Source organism: Scomber scombrus, chromosome 13 (genome assembly GCF_963691925.1).
Source record: "Scomber scombrus chromosome 13, fScoSco1.1, whole genome shotgun sequence".
NCBI lineage: Eukaryota > Metazoa > Chordata > Actinopteri > Scombriformes > Scombridae > Scomber > Scomber scombrus.
The window spans coordinates 14,028,787-14,048,939 of NC_084982.1; the positions used below are offsets into that span (position 1 = coordinate 14,028,787).

The window sequence follows — 20,153 nt, forward strand, 5'->3', positions numbered from 1 at the left end:
CAGAAAATTTATGGCAAATTACTTTGATTAATCAATCGTTTTGAGTCATTTTAAAAGAAAAAAGTTTCAGTTTCTTAAATGTGATTTTCTGGTTTCCTCTATGACAGTAAACTGAATATGTCTACGTTGTGAACTGTTGGTCAGTACTAAATAAGACACTGCACCTAGTGTATAAAATGACAGAAAATAGTCAAAAATATCAACATTTCCGAAAGTCCAAACAATTAATCAATTAATTATTAAAAAGTAATCGACAGATTGATTGAAATAAATCAGTAGTTGCAGCGCTACACATAATAAACCAAACTTTCGGTTGTAATCATTGCAGTGCTGAATGGTCCAATACTAACACTTGAAAACTGCCTTAATGAAGCATAACAATCCAGCAAAATCTCCCTTTATTTGACAATATTATGGTCAAACAGTACAACACACTTACAGTTTTCATTTTTTTATAACAGCATAGTGGTCTAACCATCTGACAACACACTTGCCACTGTCAACTTCCATATAGACATTTTAATAAACATGTCAACTCACATGGCAGCTTTCTGTTAGTGTTTTTGGTGCAGCTTGGTGTAAAGAAGTCCGCAAAATATCCATTCAGTCGTCAACAATTTGGGTGCAGCACTGTCTCTCAATTCAACATCCTTTCATTTGTCACTTAGTAGTACCACTACACTACCAATTGTCACTTACTTACAGTGGTAGTTTTACATAAGTTTACCAAATCATTGGTTATTTTTTTGAAGTGTCTTTTTTTCCCTGCTCTGCTATTTTCAAACACAATTTTTTTTTTGGCCCAAAATATATAGTTGCCAATTCAACAGAACAATCAGGTTCCATTGGCTCATTCATACAGTTTGTTTGTACCTTTTTTGAGCCTGGAAGCATCCAGCTGAAGGAAGAGCTTCTGAAGCACTTCAAAGAAGACGTACAGTTCCTGAGGATAACTAAGGCTCAGTGCATATTACTTAATATGCAGTCTTAATTGTACCCATTACGAGGGCACATGCAGAGGCGTTGCTTCCAGGTCATGCAAACCTTCAGCACCCTCGATCACTATTCCAACATCGGAGGAATGATGGCATTCCTTGCCTCAAAACTGACAGTGTAGATCTCCAGGATAATATTATTCAAGCTCCCTCTGAAGAGCTGTAGTATCGGAGAAAAAAACGACAAAATCAAACTATAAAAATCACAAACAGATAGAGTAATTTTTATATTTTAGGTTTCCCATAATGATCCAATGTGAAAATAGCATGATTCTTCAAACAGTGTTAAGTGTTTAAAAAGTGAAGATGAAGTAGTGCTGAGTGAGTCTATCAAACTTTAGAGATATAATTTTATATAAGTTAATTTCCACTCAGCAAGTACTTTATTATGAAATATACATAAAATGTAAAGAAGTAAAGAAAGAAAGAAAAGACAAGAAAAAAGTTAAATGTACACAAATACATATACAAGTGTATTAGGTGTGAGCAAAATGTTTCTCTTTTAGCCATGATTTAACATGTTGAAAACATTAAAATTGTGCAGCATTTTCAATTCAGGTAATGGCAAAATCACAATATTTGGAACACTTTTCAATATAGTGCACTCCAGTACATCACCATCACCCACTACAACTTCAGTAATATGCATAAAGTAGAGTTATCACCTTTCTGACAATGTCCACAAAAATTGAAAATGTGTAAGCTTTGTATATGTAGATTTTATGGCAGAGCAGTTGTATTGGATTGAATTAGATTGCAATGGTGTTCCTAAAGAAGTGCTCAGTGAGCGTATTAGATTTCCAAAAGAGTTTAAATTGATTCCATTCAAATTATAACAAAGTTACAAGAATTGGTTTAACACAGGTGTAAACTAAATATTAAAATTACCAACAATTATTCTTTGAAGATGATGCTCATGTTTTCATTGAGGCAGATCCAATGTGCCCTGTGGATGCACTCCGTCCTCTTTTCAACAGTTTCACTGTAAAGAGAGAAAAAACAATAACTAAAAACATGAGACTGCACAAAAGTATAGACATGGCACACAAACTACACCTCATATTTCTATAAGCAGGGGAAATGTAAATAGAGATAGACATGTACACAGTGACCAACTACAGCGTAATGGTTACCATGTCAAACAAAGGTAGCATCATTTTATAAATGTCCACACACACAAATTTCCCCATTGTCGGACTAATAAAGGAATATCTTATCTTATCTTACATTAATCAGGGAAGAGCCATTAAAGCGTCGTCCTTCCTTGTTTTAACATCTCTTTGAAAAGCAAACACTGAACTTTTCATAAATGGATAAACCTGAAAACAGAGGCCTTAAGTCTTAGTGTGGATCAGGGAAATATTGTCATGCATTGAAGCAAACTTTCTGTTACTCATTCTGAATATCTTTACATCTGATCCCCCAACACAGCTACAGTCCCTGAGCAGTTTGTTTGAAATAAGCAACGGCGTTGCTGTTCAGGCTTTGTGAGCAACAAATCAGATCATAATTTTATACTCATTAGGGCACATTCACAGATGTGTTTCTGATTGTTTACTAGTCAAAACAGACTAATCAACATCTACTTATAATAACATAATGTTACATAATACATACCTGTGTGACTGGGACCAGTGAGTGATGCTGATTTTCCTCCCTGCAGATCCTCCTTTCTTCCTGAACTCTTTGATATGCTGAGCAGTGTGACGGTCACGTTGTGCAAGAAACTTTGACACAAGAGGAGCAGTAGTAATCCTCACAATTTCACCATGGTTGCACCTGAAAATATAATCATACATCATATTATTGGTACCTACTAAAACATACAACACTATTGTTTTACCTCATAAGGTCTTTCTAGATGTTTACATATTTCTAAATTTAGTTATCACTGTAACTTCCCCTCAGTACTTAAATAGAGGTTCTCTCACAAAATTCTATATCTCATAAATACACATCATAAATTCAATACAAAGAAAATCAGCAATGAGATAAACGTCTGTAGACTTTATTTGTTGTGGTCACTTCAATTGCCCAATTCAAAAAAGGGAAAAAAAGGCAAACTAAATGTCTTAATCTGTAGCATTCAATTTACATATAACCCATGTATTTTCTGTGCCATACCGCTCTTTTTCCATTTATGTTAGCATATAGCGTACACAAGTTTGGGCTAGTAGCGGTTCACTCAAGTTCATAAATACAAGAGCACAACACGTATGATCATGCAGAGGCTGGCGTGGCTCAGTGGAATAATAGCAGACATACCTGCATCATGTGGCTAACTTAGCTAGCTAACATGTCCAAAACCCATCTGCTCTCTAAAACTACAGGCACACTAAAAATACAGAACATCTTGTATCACAAACACAAAATACAAACATGCTCAGTCTGAAATTACTATCAAAAAATATGTATAGATTACAATAAACCTACCTCTTTCAACTCGGAAAATGAAGACCAACAGAAAACGTATCCGCCAAAAATTAATGCAGGGAAGATTTGGAGGTGAACTAGTAGCAGTCGTGGCTTTGCACATGTGCAGTCCGAAGCATCTTGATCTTCTTCAGGGTTTAATGACAGCTGGTTGCATTACTGCCACCTTCTGGATGTAAAAAGTCAATCCTAATTTACTTCAATGGTTTGTGATTAAACAACACATTAAATGTTGTACAACTAAAGAGACACAATTACATGGACTTCATTAAAAAACATATTTTGACTTAAAGGGGACCTATTATGCTTTTCACCATTTTCAGTCATATGTTACATGTTGGATTTTCATATTAAATCTGAATATCAAAGCGTCAAATGATTAAAGTAATCCCTGTGAGCAAAAAGCACCAACTTCAGACTCCTCTAAAGGTTTGTTTTCCAACGTTTTTGTCTAGTTTCAGCCCAAGCTGACATCAGCTTGTGACAGACTTCTCATCTCTTCACTGCTCCAATCGGCTAACATTATGACATTTTTCTATTGTTTTGGGGGCAGTCGCACTGAGCAATGGCTCAAGTCAAGCTGCACGCTCAGCAAAGTAAAATAAGTAGTTTACCTATTGGAGGTGTGCTGGTCATCTGCAGCACTTCATCAAACATCATCATCATTGTGGCTGTTTCTGTTTTTATTATTCCTCCCAGCATTATTTCTAACTGATCCACTGAACATCTCATCATGTTGTGTCGACTGGTTTTTAACGCCACTAATGAAGCTATGCTAATTTGGTGAGGGACATGTTTCATTTCCTGTAACTTCTTTACAATAAAAGTCTCCTGTTATTGAGTCATTTAAAAGCTTTTAATATGAAACAGTGAAGCAGGAAATGTTGGGTTTTCATTGCCGTTAACTAAACACTGATACAGCTGGCCAATCAGAACAGAGTGGGCTCATCAAGAGGGGTCCTTAAAGAGACAGGAGCTAAAACTACTTGTCAGAGACAGTGGCTGAACTGAGGGAGCTGTTTTTGTTAACTGTGAATCATGCAAATCTACTTTAGTGAAGTCCCAGAATAAAAATATAGAGATGTAGATGAGAATAATAGGTCCCCTTTAACAAATACATTTATTTTAAGTAAACTGAAAATAAGAAATTAATATAAAGCACACAACCTGTCTTGTTCACTTTTTTGAGTGTACACATGACATTGTATGTTGATACAAAATATGCACAGAAGAAGAGGAAGGGGAGAAGCAGAATGTGGAGGATGAGGAGGGGATGGAGGAGGAGGAGGAGGAGGAGGAGGAGGAGGAGGAGGAGGGTGATGTAGGGTAGACAGAAACCAAATGCTGCAGTTGAGAGAGAGTGTGACGTTGCCTTGCGTGTGGAGATGAACCGCAGCTGCATCTTGTGGAATTCACCATAAATGAAAATGAAAGTCACCTGAATGAGTGCAGAATGAGTGAATTGTTGTTCATTAAATGTTGAAGAAAAAAAACAAACAGCAGTTTTGGTTTCACTATTCTTAAAAGGCCAACAGACCACACTACCTTCTGCAACCCTCCTACAAGACAAATGCATGACTGCTTCCGTATCAAATATTTACTAACGTGGTGAGCTGAATATGCCTGTGTTTTCCCAAGATTGTGCTCTTTTCAATTTTAATTACATTTGTGTCAGTATGCGCTTCGCTTCAGCTGATGGGGACGAGCAATTCATCAATCTGTGTCATAATGTTGTTTGCATGCGTAACCTGCTGCATTGCTGACTTAGAAACCTACGTGCTAGCAATTGTTGAACTGATACTGAAGTATTGAGAACTCCACGGCAAACACGCACCAGTAAATCAAATACACACTGGTAACCTAGCAACTTGCGCACACATTATCAAACACTCATAAAAAGACAGCATTTAAAAATGGGAACATAATAACTTGAAAACCTCAGGGCTGAGATAGTGCTCCTCGTGTACAGTAGAACAGTGCTGCAGCAGCAGCTACTGCACCCATGGGAACCCTTGAGCACACACTGTTTAGCAAGACACACACAGATTAAAAACTTCAGGATAAAATATTCTTTTCCTCCAGGGAAATATTAGCAAAGGGTCAGCAAGACAACAACTATTTACAAACTGTTTTTACATTCTGCTCGTGGCCCTGGGTGTGCAGCTCATCAAAAGGACAACCATTAGGTTTCTTCTTTCTGAGCGCTGAGATATGGAAACTCCAATTCCTCTGCTTTCTCACTATCGCTCTCTTTCACATACATGCTCTGTCTGTCTCTCACACTGTGACTGGCTGCGTACTGGCATGTGCTGGGTCATCTGGCAGAGAGGCAGATGGAGCCGTCCTACTCTCTAGCACCTGCCTGGCCCACATTAACCGACTCATCTCTGTGCTCAGCAAATCATAGACAGGATCACGTACAGCTGCTTAAAACAACAGGCTTATGCATATCACAACTGCCAAATAAAGCTTGTTCAAAGCGCAGCCACAGCTCACTCCTGTAAAACTCTAATACAAAGACTGTGGACATTTAATCCAAGATTGTCTTTTTAATGGGAAAACCGTGATATTTAGTAGGATATCAAGAAGAATGAACATTAAGGGAATAGTTTGATTTGTTTAATATAGTGATAGTTTGGGAAATACAGTTATTCACTTTCTTGCACAGAACACTGATACCACTCACAGATTTGGAGAGTGGTATCAATTTCCTCATCTAATTAAGTCTAGAATTGGGATTCCCAAACTACAGGTTCAGGTTCCAGACCAAGACCCCAAGACGATTTCATATGATTCCCCAAAAGTTTAAAACTTGTTACATCCAGGCCACAAATTAATTCTTCATTTTATTTTCTCACGGTCTTTTGTTTTGATATTATGATCTAATTTTCAAGCAATGCTGCAAAAAATCTTTCTTTTTTTTTCTTCTTTTTTACACATTTAACCTTTAGCAAGCTGCATCTAAATGCAACTTGTCAGCACACATACTTAATTATAGGACCAACAGATTTACTGCAAACACACAAATATGTCATCTTCTAAACCTTGAGCATGTGCTGTTTTCTGTCTCATCTGCAACGACAAAGCTCTGTTCTCCAGATATATATTCTCAACTGGTCTTATCTACTAAATCCACTGAGCAGTATGACAGGGAAGAGGCAGAGAAGAGTTACTTAGCTTTTTGGAAAAAAACAAACACTATGCTTAAGCATCGCCGCTAGAGAGAACAACCTGTCCAATACACCCCAGGTGACGTGAGTCTGAGATCCCTGCTTTAGATTATTTAAACTGTCAATCGAATTATCTGTAACTCTAGAAATTCCTCCTGCTAATAGTAGGCTGGGATATTTCTTTTAAAAGTTTGTCTTAACATCAAACCATGAGTCAGGAGCAGGAGTACACATATACAACAAGTCAGTGTTTTTCTCTTGCATTCATAGAGGGTACCAACTCATTAAGGGAACAGAAATCAGGTGATAAGGCAGAAGGGCAAGAAGGTAGGATATATGGTTGATGTGGAGCCAGCCGCCAGAATTCCTCATCTTTGTGCGCAGACTGGTCATAGTCTGCTTAAAGAGGGGTAAACCCACTTCAAGCCACTGACAGCCTCACACAGCCTGCCAGGGAGCATCACTAACAGGGGGAGGAAATGCTGCCCTCTATCAGCAGTGCTAATTTCTCCCCATGCAGGAGCAGACAAACACACTGAGGGGAAAAAGGGATAAGCACGCGTGTCAGATACACACATCTTTGACGTGGAAGTCCTCTCCGTGTCTTCTTCTTCCTTCAGAGACAGTATGAAACAGAAGGAAACACAATGGTCAGACTGTGCTCCAGGTTGTGTTCGGAGGCTCAGCTGCGTGCAGACCTAACTGTAGATGACTTGTTCTGGCAGGAGGGGGTGGGCGGGTGGGGTTGGGTTTGGGGGGGGGGCGGGGGGGCTGGGGGTCCCAGCTTCCGTTGCATACATATGGAAAAGGATGGAAATGACTGCTCCGAGTGGGTTTATGAATAAGAAAGGTCACAGAAGGGCTGAGGCTGTGACATAGATGGGCAGCCCACTCAGCAGTTTTCCCTGCTGCACTTGTGGAAAGTAAATGGGCACTTGAACGTTTCAGTAAAGAGATAGCTTTACAGGGGCATTTTTACTGAGGCACCTTGCTGGGATATGTATTCACTGTCAAATAAAATCAGCACTCTGACCACTGCACTGCCCATAGCGGGAGCCACCAACACACAGCTGGACTGCAGTCTGAGTCTTGCAGCTATAACCAGTAAGCAGCCTACACTCTCCTGGGAACGGGTGGAAATTACAGGGCCCCTACACTGACAGCAGAGGACTGACAGCGATATCAAAATCTACATAACCATTACTTGTCGGGTGAATCTCATACGGTCAAACTTTTTTTGTGTGTGTTGTCCTGCACACGGGAGGACTTTAGGTTCATACTCTGAAAGCCTTCATCATTCGAGCTCTCCTCCTATTACTAAGCAAAACACTCAAAACTGGTTCCCATGGCAACATGGAGAACCTAACCTGGAACAGTTGGAACTGAATACAGCGCGACCTGTAAACACACATGGACACACAAACACACATTTGCACGAGCACAATGGCAGCAGTTCTGCTCAGTTTTGTTTTGCTGCATTTGCTGCTTCAAAGAAAACTCAAAAACACCAAAATGGGAGAAATGGTGTGTAAAAACAGTCAATGTGTGTTGCTTCTTTATAGCAACAAATGTTGCTGTGGCCTAGCAAGGTAAGAGGCTGACAAATATCTGGGGAGCGGGCGGTAAAGGTCCGGCAGAAGAGATTAAGAAGGCCATTTGACCTGGGTGAAACTTTGGGCCAACAGCATTCCCAGCTTGACGCTCTAAGCCAGTGTCTCGATCCCTACCACCCAACCCACTTGATTGGCTGCGTGCGAGCATTACGGCTCCTGGCTCACTCTGTGTCACACTCTGATTGGCTCGTTGGGAGTTTTCGCCATATTCATTTCACCTGTTCAAGACCCGTCAGAGCACCCAAGTTCCACAGGGGCGGTGGGGTTATATGGTGTTGATATGGAACAAGGACGGGGTCTGCCTGCCTGTGTGAGAATTGCCACCTGCTGTGCGCCTCAGCTGCCCACCCGTCCGTGGAGACCACACCCTTGGGTGTCCACTGAGAGCACTGGCACACTCAAGAGTGAGAAACACTAAACTTTACATCCTGTTCAGCTGGGATTCACCAGAGCCTCTCTGTCACTCCGGTGTCGTCCTCAAGCTGCGTGTGAACATATATATGTGCATGAACACCCACCCTCATATACATGCTGCACACACACACACACACGAGAGCCAAAAAGACTGAGCAACAGACAGAGCAGCTGCTACATCTTCAAATTACTTCCCAAAAAAAGAACTTGGTGTACAAACTGCGCTTCTAATAATCACAATTTAATAATTCATTAAATATTCAATTGCAGGACTCCAGCAATTCATTGAACTCAAATCACCCTCTTCAAACATCTGCTCAAAACAACATCCTATAGAGGATTAGGATTTTGTAGAAACAACAAGTGCTATCTAAAGCACACCTGGTAAAGAGGTCTGTAAAAAAATGAAATCAAGCAAAAGTTGAATTTATGCGCTCCATCACCACTGAATGTAATGTTTCGGTCCAAAATAACCAAAATGTTTTTTTTTAAATAAAATTCAGTGCAGTCAGAATGTGGGAATTCAACTTTTTTCTTTTTTTTTTTTTTAGAAACAGAAGGGTTTCATGCCTCTCACCCCTTATCAATGAAGGTTTATTTTCCTTCTGCCACTCACACGTTACTCCCATCATTCAATACTAAGAACTAGTGAGTACTTATGTGTAACACTGAGGTCACAAATAGAAACATAGGCAGAAGAAGCATCCCCTTTATCTTAGCACCCCGTTGGATGAATGGTGTCTCACAGCCAAAACTGCTATCTGTCACTGACCAAGCACATCAGCAACTGCTGCTCCAATTCTGTCACTTCCCTTCACGTGAAACCATTTCCAACCAGCCATGGGCGAGTAGTGAAGTCTCGTTTTACTTCTCTCATCTCCAGTATGTTTGGGTGACGTACTAATAGCAGAAAAATGCAAAGCTTGGGATGTCCAGTCAGAACAATCCTCCTCATCCCGGCCACACCTTCTGACTGCTGCTCCTAGCTGGAGAGTCATCTCACTGATTATTTAAGTCCTGGTTGTAATGAGTGTAATGTTGCTGTAACATATTAGTCATGCAACAGGTTGGAGAGGAATGTGAATGACAGCTTGCTGAGAAATGAATCTCAGTGGTCATTGCTGTGACGTACATGCAAGTTACTGTTAAAAAGGGAGATTCAACTCTCAAGGAGCTTAAACAGTAATCTCAGGGGTCTGATAGACTCACAATGAATTTACAATTCTCTCACATCTAATCTCACTGTTCCCCTAAGCTATGTACTCTGTTGCACTAGATGGTCTGTTATCACTTCAGGAGAGAAATACACCACTCTTGCTTTCGTGAAAAAAAGAGTTAATAATTGATAAACAAATTTAGCAGAGCTGAAATTTAAATGCAGCGGCTGCAACACACTCAAAACACATAGCCTTTATCTAATACATGAAGAGGAGTGAGTGATTCTTCACACAAGCATTATTTTACACCACAGAGACTCAAATATAAATACTATCTTCTTTACACCATGCAACAAACCAGCAGTGAGTTAAAAAGACACCTTTTGTATCTGCTCCCCTCGTTCCACAGCTCACTTTGCGTTAACCCCTCCTCACACACAGGTGAGGGGAGACATTAGGAGTCAAGAGGAAGGTGCAGCAGATGAGGCTGCAGAGGGGAACAGTGCAGCACCTCCTGCTATCACCGGAGCCTAAATTGGAGAGCTTCCCCTGCACCCAGGATCAACTGGGGAGTATTAATGGATTCGGAGTGGATCAACTGATGGCTATCGCATTTCACTGTTTTGACTCAGCGCGCACTGACAACCCAACACACACATCTGCATGTGCACTGTGGTGCAATGCAGATGTTTACACCCATGTCTTGGTTTGTATTATTTTGTAAGAAATTGCTCTTCTATTCAATTTAGCTTCATCAAACAACATTAACCTATACTGTTAAGACAGTTCAACCTGTTTTTATTGTGATGCAACCAAGCAAAGTCTTCAATCAAGAGTTTATCGCTTGTTTATTTTAGCACATTTTCACTCCATGTTAACTCAAGGATATAGAGTGATAGGTAAGAGGAGAAATGTCTGGTTCTAACAGCAACACAAACCAGTAAACAAACATGTATACTATTCAAGAAGACAGCTTTAAATATGTTTAACCCACAACAACACTGGTGCCTCCACATGTTTAATATTACTCACTGATCACAGCTCATGTTAGAGTCTCTGTCCACACCTTCCACACCTATTCCACAGTCAAGCAACACTGCATATCATTCATGTAGCACCGATATCAATTAACACCAAGTCACACACTGTTTCCTCGTATGTTGCACCACCAAAGACTTTACCACGTTCTTTGCTTAATAAAGACACTTAACAGGGAGGAAATTTCAGCAATAATCCACCATGAAGAAAAACACACAAAAATGCATTCAAGATATTTATGACTGAGCAAACAAACTTCATTTTCTGATCAAACTAAATTGTGTTCTTCCAATCAAATTTAGACCATATAATTAAATAAATGAATAATAATCATGCTACATCTAATTATTTTCTCCAGTGTTTTATGACTTCTGTGGTATGGTTAAACTGTTTATATTTCAGATCTATAATTATATAACAAGCTTAGATGTTTATAACAATCATATTACCTCTGTCAAAAATATGATTTTAAGTTTTACTCATTAAAATAAAAAAATATTCAATTAATTTTAAAAAGCAGCTGTCTCAGGAATGTAATCCAGGACAAATCAATATGTCCCTTTCATGATTATAACACTGGTCCTAATAATTATTAAAAGTCTATTTGAAATATGAATGATAATATGAAACTAATTGTTCTACATTTACAGAGACAAAAAGCTTTAAAGCTTTTTAAAAAATAAAATCAAAATGCTAGTTTACTTTGCTAAAATTACTTATATCAAAATCAGGCACAAACTGGCACTTCTGAACTAATTTGTAATTTCAACATATAAAATTAATTTAACAGACACAACATTTAATTGATAAACAGAAATTCAGAATCACAAAAATTCATACCTTTTGTCTTTTCTAGGTTATTCAAAATTGCATTTTTAAAAAGGCCTTTACAGAATAATCTCATTGGCAAACAAAATGTTATTACAAGGACAGAATCATCAATCATTATTTTCTGCCCCTAAAAATAGAGATAATTTAATTATTAATCCCACTACGCCTGTTAGCACACTGAAGACATAACACAACAAAACACACTACTTAAAAAACAAACACACAGCAAAGCAGCAGCCTCACAAAACCAAGAAATGCCAGTAGGCCTGAAGATGAGACTCACACACAGCTTCTTAAAGGACAAAACTAAAACTTATGATTGGCTCACTGTTTAAATGTGACTTCACTGCAGAAACTATGTATATTTAAAAGAGAATCCATAAAAACACCAATAATTATTTATACTATTATTTAAATGCCAGATTGAAAAAAATAACATAAAGAAATGAAATATATAATTGTATAATTCCATGTCTGTATTATTAAATATAAATTCCATGTGTCAGTGTTTGCGAGACAACTAGAATGAATTAAATTGTATCATAAAAAGATCAATCTAAATATCGCAACTAATCCTCAATCTCAAATGACGACGATATAAATTACAACAACCTTGAATATAGGATAAAAATGTGTAATTCAAACAGTCAAGTTTTAAAACAATGTGGATATTTTGCTGTAGATGGTGAGCGCAGGCTGAACAATGACTAATAACACTTTTAGAAGATTTCTACAATAAATTCTGAAAAGTGTAAAAGCATCCTCGCTTTGAAACGATTTGAACAATAATAATAGGAGATTACACCCCAACATGTGAAATCGCCCAGTTTTTCACTGCCTGTGTGTTTCATAATGAACACCTGTACGTATCATACGCTGCACTCACGTCGACCTCACGGATATGGCGAACATTATGCTACAAAGGCCTGTTCAGCTCATTCAGCAGCTCCAGCAGCTCCACACACAGCCGATTGGACGCATGCAGGCACATGTATGGACATTTGCTCCATCTGATTCCGCCTATAGCCGTGCAGTATGCAGGGCCATCATGGCAGCCATTATGAGGCTCTCCAACATTGCCATGGCCTACGTGCACATTAACTGTGGGGAGTGGCGCAGGCTGTTACAACCATGTTGCGCCCTGCAGATTGAGAAACACACTCAAATCGAGCTTTAAAGCGAGTGAATAACACAGCAGCTCGATCACACGATATTTTAAACTTACATATGTTTCTCTACAGTGTGTCAAAGCACAAAAAACGAGAGCTGTGGTGCAGGAAAGTGTAGCCTGCAGAGGGGGAGGACTATGCTGGAAGCGCATAAAGTATGGGTCACGTGTTCCTCCACACGGGGCATGAATATTTACCTTTTTGTCACGCAATGTAGTCTTTCCTTACAGCTGAGGGCAATATAGTGAAAAAAGGTGAATCTATAAGCGCAGGGAGAGTGTAGGCTCCGTCATATGCCACAAACGAAGCAGTTTAATTGCGCATTACGCACATGGAAATGCTTCTTTTTTTAAATTAGCCCTATTATCCAAAAGCACATAAAATCTCATGGTTGTCTGCTGTTTGTAAACTGCGTGGACGAGCTGATACAAAAGCATAAAACATGGCAGTGTTGTCGTAGAGGTGGTGTTCAGGGTTTATCTATAGATTAGCCCACACAAAAACCTTCAAACTCTCGCTTTCCTCGCACAACACACCAAAACCTGTGTTTGTCACATACATACACACACATGCATGTGGAAGAGGCTCAGCTGATTGGTATGCAACCATTTGAGGGGGGAGAAATTGAATATATGTGCAGCAGGAAATAATAAAGTTTGATCAAAGCTCACATGTGGGATCAAATTCAGATGCAATGGTTGCATGTGTGCACTGTATGCGTTCATGATTTACTGTAGGAGAAGGCCTCGCTGCAGATCACGCGATATCGCAGCAGCCACCGTGTTTTCTGCGGATGTTGAGCACTAAACTGTTTTCTTTGTCGCTTTTCTCCCTTTTGTCAAATCACCATGAAATTACATTTCCAGCGCCAGACAACAACACACCGCCAACACATACATTCAAATCACACAGACAAGCCGAGAAAAGAGGGGGAATGTGCTTGCTATATTTCACAGCGGAAGCCTACAGGTCACACAGTCTGCCATGGGGCACAGTATAGGCGTATGACACAATGTGTATGTGTGCGTGAGAGAGAGAGAGAGAGAGAGAGAGAGAGTGTGTGTGTGTGTGTGTGTGTGTGTGTGTGTGTGTGTGTGTGTGTGTGTGTGTGTGTGTGTGTGTGTGTGTGTGTGTGTGTGTGCCAGATTGTAGGCCTACCTTAGTTTTTTGGGAACAGAGTAGTCTACCTCTATCACCTTTCCGTGTAATTCAACTTTACCTGTAGGGACGAAAATTGATAGTGTAACATTAGCTGTGTCATGAAAGTAACATTGCAGACTGGTAGGGCCACAGCAACACTTTGAATCACTTCACCAAGTAGGTGCGTCTCCATTCAAACAAACCAACCCATGAAAAAGTAGCATACGCGGGCGCTTTTGTGCGCACGGCGGTGAATAAACAGGGCATGTTATTAAAAACGTCCACAAATGTGACATTTTGTGGGTCACAATAGACAGAGTCGGCGCCAAAATGAAGCATGATAAGCTTATATAGTGTGTGGGGGAAATGGGCAGCCATGCTTTCCACTCCCACAACCCTCACAGTGCAATGAGGGGTATTTTTTTTTCCTGCTCTCAGTAAAGAATGCAACATCAAAGAAGGGTTTGAAAGAAGAATGACTCTTTCTATTGTAGGTAGGTGTTTCTTAATTCTCCGTGTTGTGCAAGCCGGGTGGTTGAATTTGAAGCGCTCCTCGGCGAAGCTTGAACACGGGGCTTTTCGTTACTATTACGAGTGGCCTGCCTGGCGCAGCACGGAATTAGCGTCTCACCTCGTCCCCCTTCAGCTACCTGTTTATTAGCTCTTTCCTCCGGACCCCCATGACCCACCTCCAAGACACCTCGTAAAAACATACCCAGACACCAGAGGAACATGGATCTGACAAGTTTTCCGCGGTCGCTTCGCTCTGCTCTCTTCAATAAAATCAAGATAAAAAATAAGTGAAAAATAATTATGCCTACCCGAACCATCAGACCATCCCATACATTCCAGCGGGTGATTACAAAGTAGCGCCCCACAGTATCGGAATCTCCAAAAATATAGGTTATTGTGCGTAAATGCGTTACGACGGCTCGTGTTTTCTTAAGCGGGCACCATAAAGCCCCGAGTGTCCTGTGATCGATCATTTATCCATTTTTTTGTGTTGGAGCGTGCATGACTGAGCGTTCATCTAAAAAACTCTGATGGCACACGGATATGATCGCAATCACTGTCCCGAGCAAACAAAAAACAAAGACAATACAAGCAATGATTAATATTTCACATTTCGGACTCTCCTGATCTATTGTGCTTTTATTTAAATTGGAAAAAAGCCCTGAATCTTGCAGTTTGACTCGCTGTGAATTTTTCTCCCCCTGTCACCGCAGCATCACCCGTGTTACTTATCAAATCCACACTTACCAGAAAGAGTCTCTATAGCCTTTATGGCCGAGTTCTGGTCGGGGAAGTCCACAAAAGCATAGCCGGATTTCAGCAGGACCTGCTCGGCCACTGGCAGCTTCCTCTCCCCAAAGAGCTGCTGCAAGTCCTCGACAGTGACCGAAGGACTTAAATTCCCAACATATAGTTTGTTCATGATCTGAATGACGAAAAAAAAATCTCGAAGGGGTATCAGGTCCTAAAGTGTGTGTGAGAGAGAGAGAGAGGGAGAGAGAGAGAGAGAGAGAGAGAGAGAGAGAGAGAGAGAGAGAGAGAGAGAGAGAGAGAGAGAGAGGCGATATTCAGATAAGTAGAAAAAAAATAATAATAAAAAAATAAGAAAGGCAAAGCTGATGGGGAAAAAACGTAGCAATTACCACCCTATGAAATACTAAGCTATAGGCAACCCCCCAGCACCAACTCTGGTCCTGGTCAAACTCTTTTAACAGGGACTCTGGGAGGAAAAAAAAGTGTCGTTACGACACTACTCTGGAGCCAACAAGCGCCGCCTCTAAATAAAATCTCCCCTAAAATCACAAGAAAAAATGTTTGGAGGTGCATGTGGGAGCCTTCCTGGTTTCCCCCAGCGTGGAAAGTGCATTAGGGTATGAAAGTGGCATGATGATCACATTCAGCAAAGGGATGGGCTAAAGAAGGCAGAGGGGTTTATTTCATCAAATCATAATAAGGGCCGTGCCTTTGGGTCCCTCCAGGCTGGAGGGTTGGGGGGGGGGGGGTGAAAAAGGGCTACTGTGTGGAAAATCGAGTCGTTTGTCGCTGTGCTTGTCGATTCAAATAGTGTCACTGATCCGCACAGTTTGCCTTTCATTCATTTATGAGCCACTCAGAAACATGGATTATTGGAGCTGTGCAGAGCAGGGGGTCCGGGCACCCACGTACGGAAAATTGTTAAAGATATTATCCTATAATTTTGGGGGGTGGGCAAGAACTCTGCAATATTAATGATTATTCCATTTCGCTACATTTGCAAAAAAATACTAAGGGAAACAATATCCTTATAAAGGCTAAAACAATAAGGAAAGTGAAACCTAAAAATCAACACCCTTGTACATTTTGTCCTTGTGCAAAGCAAAAGGGGAATTAAATATCCTTCATTTTCCTTGGGGTCCCCTGCATCCTGATCAGGGACCCCTTGAGGGTAGAAGACAGACCTGCAGCTAAGGCCCTATTTACGCAGTGTAGTTATAGGAGGTGCCACTTTCACCTTGTGTTTCAACCTGTGGGTAGTGCGGATATAATTGCAACACGCAAAAATGAGCAAACACTGTAAAAGGGCTGACAAGCAGAGGTGGCAGCATTTAATGGCCTTTACTGTATATGAGAGCAGTGTGTGCATGGAGTAGATGTCCTCTGTGCAGTGTCACTCAGCTAGCCTGAGCTCAGACACAGTATAGCATCTGTTTTTTTTTTTTCTGATGGTGTAGGTGTGTTCATGTGGGTGTGTTAGAGAGTGGGTGAGATGGGTTTTTTTTTTTTTACAACAAAAGCTGAAAACATGAAGTTAGGGCTTGTTATGGCGAGGCTGCAGTGCTCATGCATGGATGTGTAGTCTGTCTTGTACCTACACTAGTTACCAAGGGGAGGAGCCTTTGCCTACATCACTTGAGTGTCTCTACATGTGACTGGCCTGTGCCTTGGAACATTACTGCCACCCTACTGTAGTGGAGAGACTGCCAGCAGCAGGAGTGACCATTCCTCTCCTTGTTTACGTCAGCGTGAACAGAGGAATGTCCAAGCTGTGGCCTATTTACAAAACAGCTAGTTACTTTTTTGATGACATGCTAACACAGTTGTTGCAGACCTTTTCCACTGCCAGCTGAGACTCAATCAGATCTGAGTTCAGACAAAATGACCCATGAATTACAAAACTAATTCACGGCACTGAACCTATTACATTAGGTACATAAGTGTCATAATACCATGCCTAAATTTCCCTCAAGATCAATAAATTATCTATAGATTCATATTACAACCCTTGACATTGAATTTCAGTAGCCTTCTTTCCCTTGTACTCAAATAGCAGAAATATTTTACCACTTTGTCTTCTGTAAAGTGGTTAAAACCCAGAGAAGAAAAGTGCCTACGAAACAGTCTCTGGGTTTGTTTACATCCTTCCTTGTACATGTTACGTCCAATTAGGTCAGCATGCTGACAACTCGGGCAACTTACCAAAAATGATTTCCACTCCGAAATAGAGAGAATGAACTGGAATTGAAGGGGATGTGACATCTGGGGTGGGGGTGGATGGGGGGGCACGGAGAAGAGAGAATTGCTGACCAAAAATAAATAACACACACATACACATACATGAAAACTTGAAAATGAATTCGCTTAAGTACTTACCAAGGTGTGGTCAGCTGTGTGTGACCGCTGCCTTATCATCAGTCTGATCTGTACACTGAAAAATGCTGCATCACCTGATTTAATCTGTTTATTTACAAGGATTTCAAAGGATACTACTCATGATATCTCTCAATTTATACATCTGCCACACTTTTATTCTCCAAACAGTAATATTTTAAATATCTTTTATTCTCTAAACAGTAAATCCAAACAGTAATTTTTCTTTTACATTTTACACATTCCTACCAGGCTCATTCTTCTGTTATATTGTGCAATTCGGCAAAGTGTAACTATTTACTCAAGTATTGCACGTGTGTAGTTTTAAGGGATTAGCAGTTTAAACTATTTCCTTTTCTGTTAAGTGAATTTGACTGTTTGTAAAGCACTTAAACAACAATGCATTACAGTGTCTACTTGGAAGAATTTGAGTTTACAGGCAAAACATGTTAAAAACCTTAAGATAATAAATGTTGTTATAGTTATGAAATAGACCTTACAAATTAGCGCATCAATATCTTTCCCACAGAAATTAAAAACTTTGTATTGCTTATATTATTAAACAAATTGTTGGTTCACATATTTTACAAAATAGAAAACAATTTTTCTGTTGAGGGAGCTTCACAAAATAAATTCTACTTCTGAGATATAGATAAATCTGGACAATTAAAACAAAAATGATATGCATGTCACTAGTGATAAGTGACATTTGTTTTTGTTTTTTTAAATCATTTGTGTGAAGTAACCCTTTAAAGAATCAGCCTAAACTTACTGCTTTTCTTCAACCTAAAGATTTGACCAATTATTCACCACCAAAAGTTAAGAAAAAAAGAAAGAAAAATAAACCATGAAATTATAAACTACGGCTCCAGTAGGACATCGAGTTTATCATGTACTGTACTCTTACGGATGCTGGAACAAGTTTGGTCTCCTGTGTGACCAGCAGGGGTAGATGTTAGACTTCAACACAGTCCCCCAGGGCAGGTCTTGCTACACCACATGGTGAGTTTACACAGCAGTACGTAGTCAAATGAACTTGATTTGCTGAATGTACTTATGGATTAGTCGTTGTCCTCAGTCTGTTCAGAGTATGAAGAGTGTCAACAAAGCACTGATGTTTTTTTTTTTTCTTACCACAAACTTCTGTTTGCCTGGCTGACAGGCAGCAGCATTTAAATTGAAGGTTTATAGCTTTCTAGCGAGGGAATATTAGTCATATAATCACACTGAATTGTCATGTGGTTTCACATGATTATTATTTAAATTGGTGACAAAGATCAGATACGTAGGCAAAGATTCAGAGGAAAGATATATGTAGTTCTGTAATATTTCAACCCGGGTATATTAGATAAGCCTGAACTTTACTTGTGCATTTAGCCATATCCACAACTGTCTTCAAGATTTGTTTTTTTTTTGGTAAGATTCAGATAAATTATGTTAAAAGTTTATTTGATATTCTAGTTTATTTCAAGTAATGTGCTATTTAAGAAACCCTTTATATATTATGCAAAATGATATAACCTGAGTTGACATATTAAGAAAACTTGTAGTATTTGTGCAGTGTGTCCTGCCTTTATCTTTTTTGTGCATTGATAAGATCAAAACCTCTGGGGCCCTTGCAGGGTTAAGAGGTAAGAAAAAGGTGGATGTTAAAATAAAATAAAATTTAACCGAAGAAGGTAAACTCATTTGACATCGGCAAATGGAGGGACTGAATGCATTTTAAGAATATTTGTAAGTATGAATACTCAAGAGCTTAAATAGTAGCTTGGATACATTTTGTCTGATTTTATAGTTTATTGAGACTTATTAAGTGAGCTCATGTTTTTTCGTCATCATTCATTTTTCTAATCGCCTTCCAACATCAAATGGTTGAAGACCTTGTACATGTGTTCAAAAGGAAGGACATGAGTCAAGGTGGAAAACTACATCTCCATTTAATTGTTCAAAGATGAATTTTCACTCATTTTGCATACAAAAAGGGGAAAAAACAACATAACATTTACAGAGACATTTAGATTAAAAGCAAAAGATGAGACAGCTTGAGTCATGTCAAATGGCACTACTTCAAAACTGACAGAAGTGCGACAGTCACCTTCAAAAAAAGGATTTATTCAGAAACAAGTTACCACACAGAAACATTTCCTTTGTGTGCTGGGAAAGAGACAGAGGTGATTGACAGCTGATTAATAGTGACCCGTGAAACAAAAGTAATTAAACAGACCTACAGCTTGCTAAGTGTTGAAGGCTTCAACATAAAACAGCAGATAAATTATGAAAGCAACTTATTAGGAGAATAAAGACAAAGAGGTCTGCAAGTCCCTTTTTTAATCCAGTGATTAAAAAAAACTAATTTAATTAGTGTACTTGAAAAGAGGAAATGAAAAGGAAACTAAAATACCCTTGAACTTAATTCCTCAAAAAGCAGGACTGCTAGTAGATTGAGATAGTCACCTGTGTGATGTGTAGTAGTCGCTGTCGTCATAGCGATCATAGCTACCTCTGTTATATCTGCCAACATATCCGTGGGACCACCTCCACCACTACACAAAAG

At 39.6% G+C, this 20,153-nt stretch overlaps 1 protein-coding gene across 1 annotated transcript in view; it reads right to left on the bottom strand.

The window, feature by feature from the left end:
* The window catches only part of igf2bp2a (insulin-like growth factor 2 mRNA binding protein 2a), a gene marked incomplete at its 3' end in the record, with an annotated part of 47,200 nt that extends 31,755 nt beyond the window's left edge, over positions 1-15,445 (bottom strand). The window contains 2 exon segments of the mRNA XM_062431497.1: positions 13,979-14,039; positions 15,221-15,445. Of these exon segments, the coding sequence (XP_062287481.1) occupies positions 13,979-14,039; positions 15,221-15,395 (236 nt within the window).
* Positions 15,446-20,153: the final 4,708 nt, after the last annotated feature.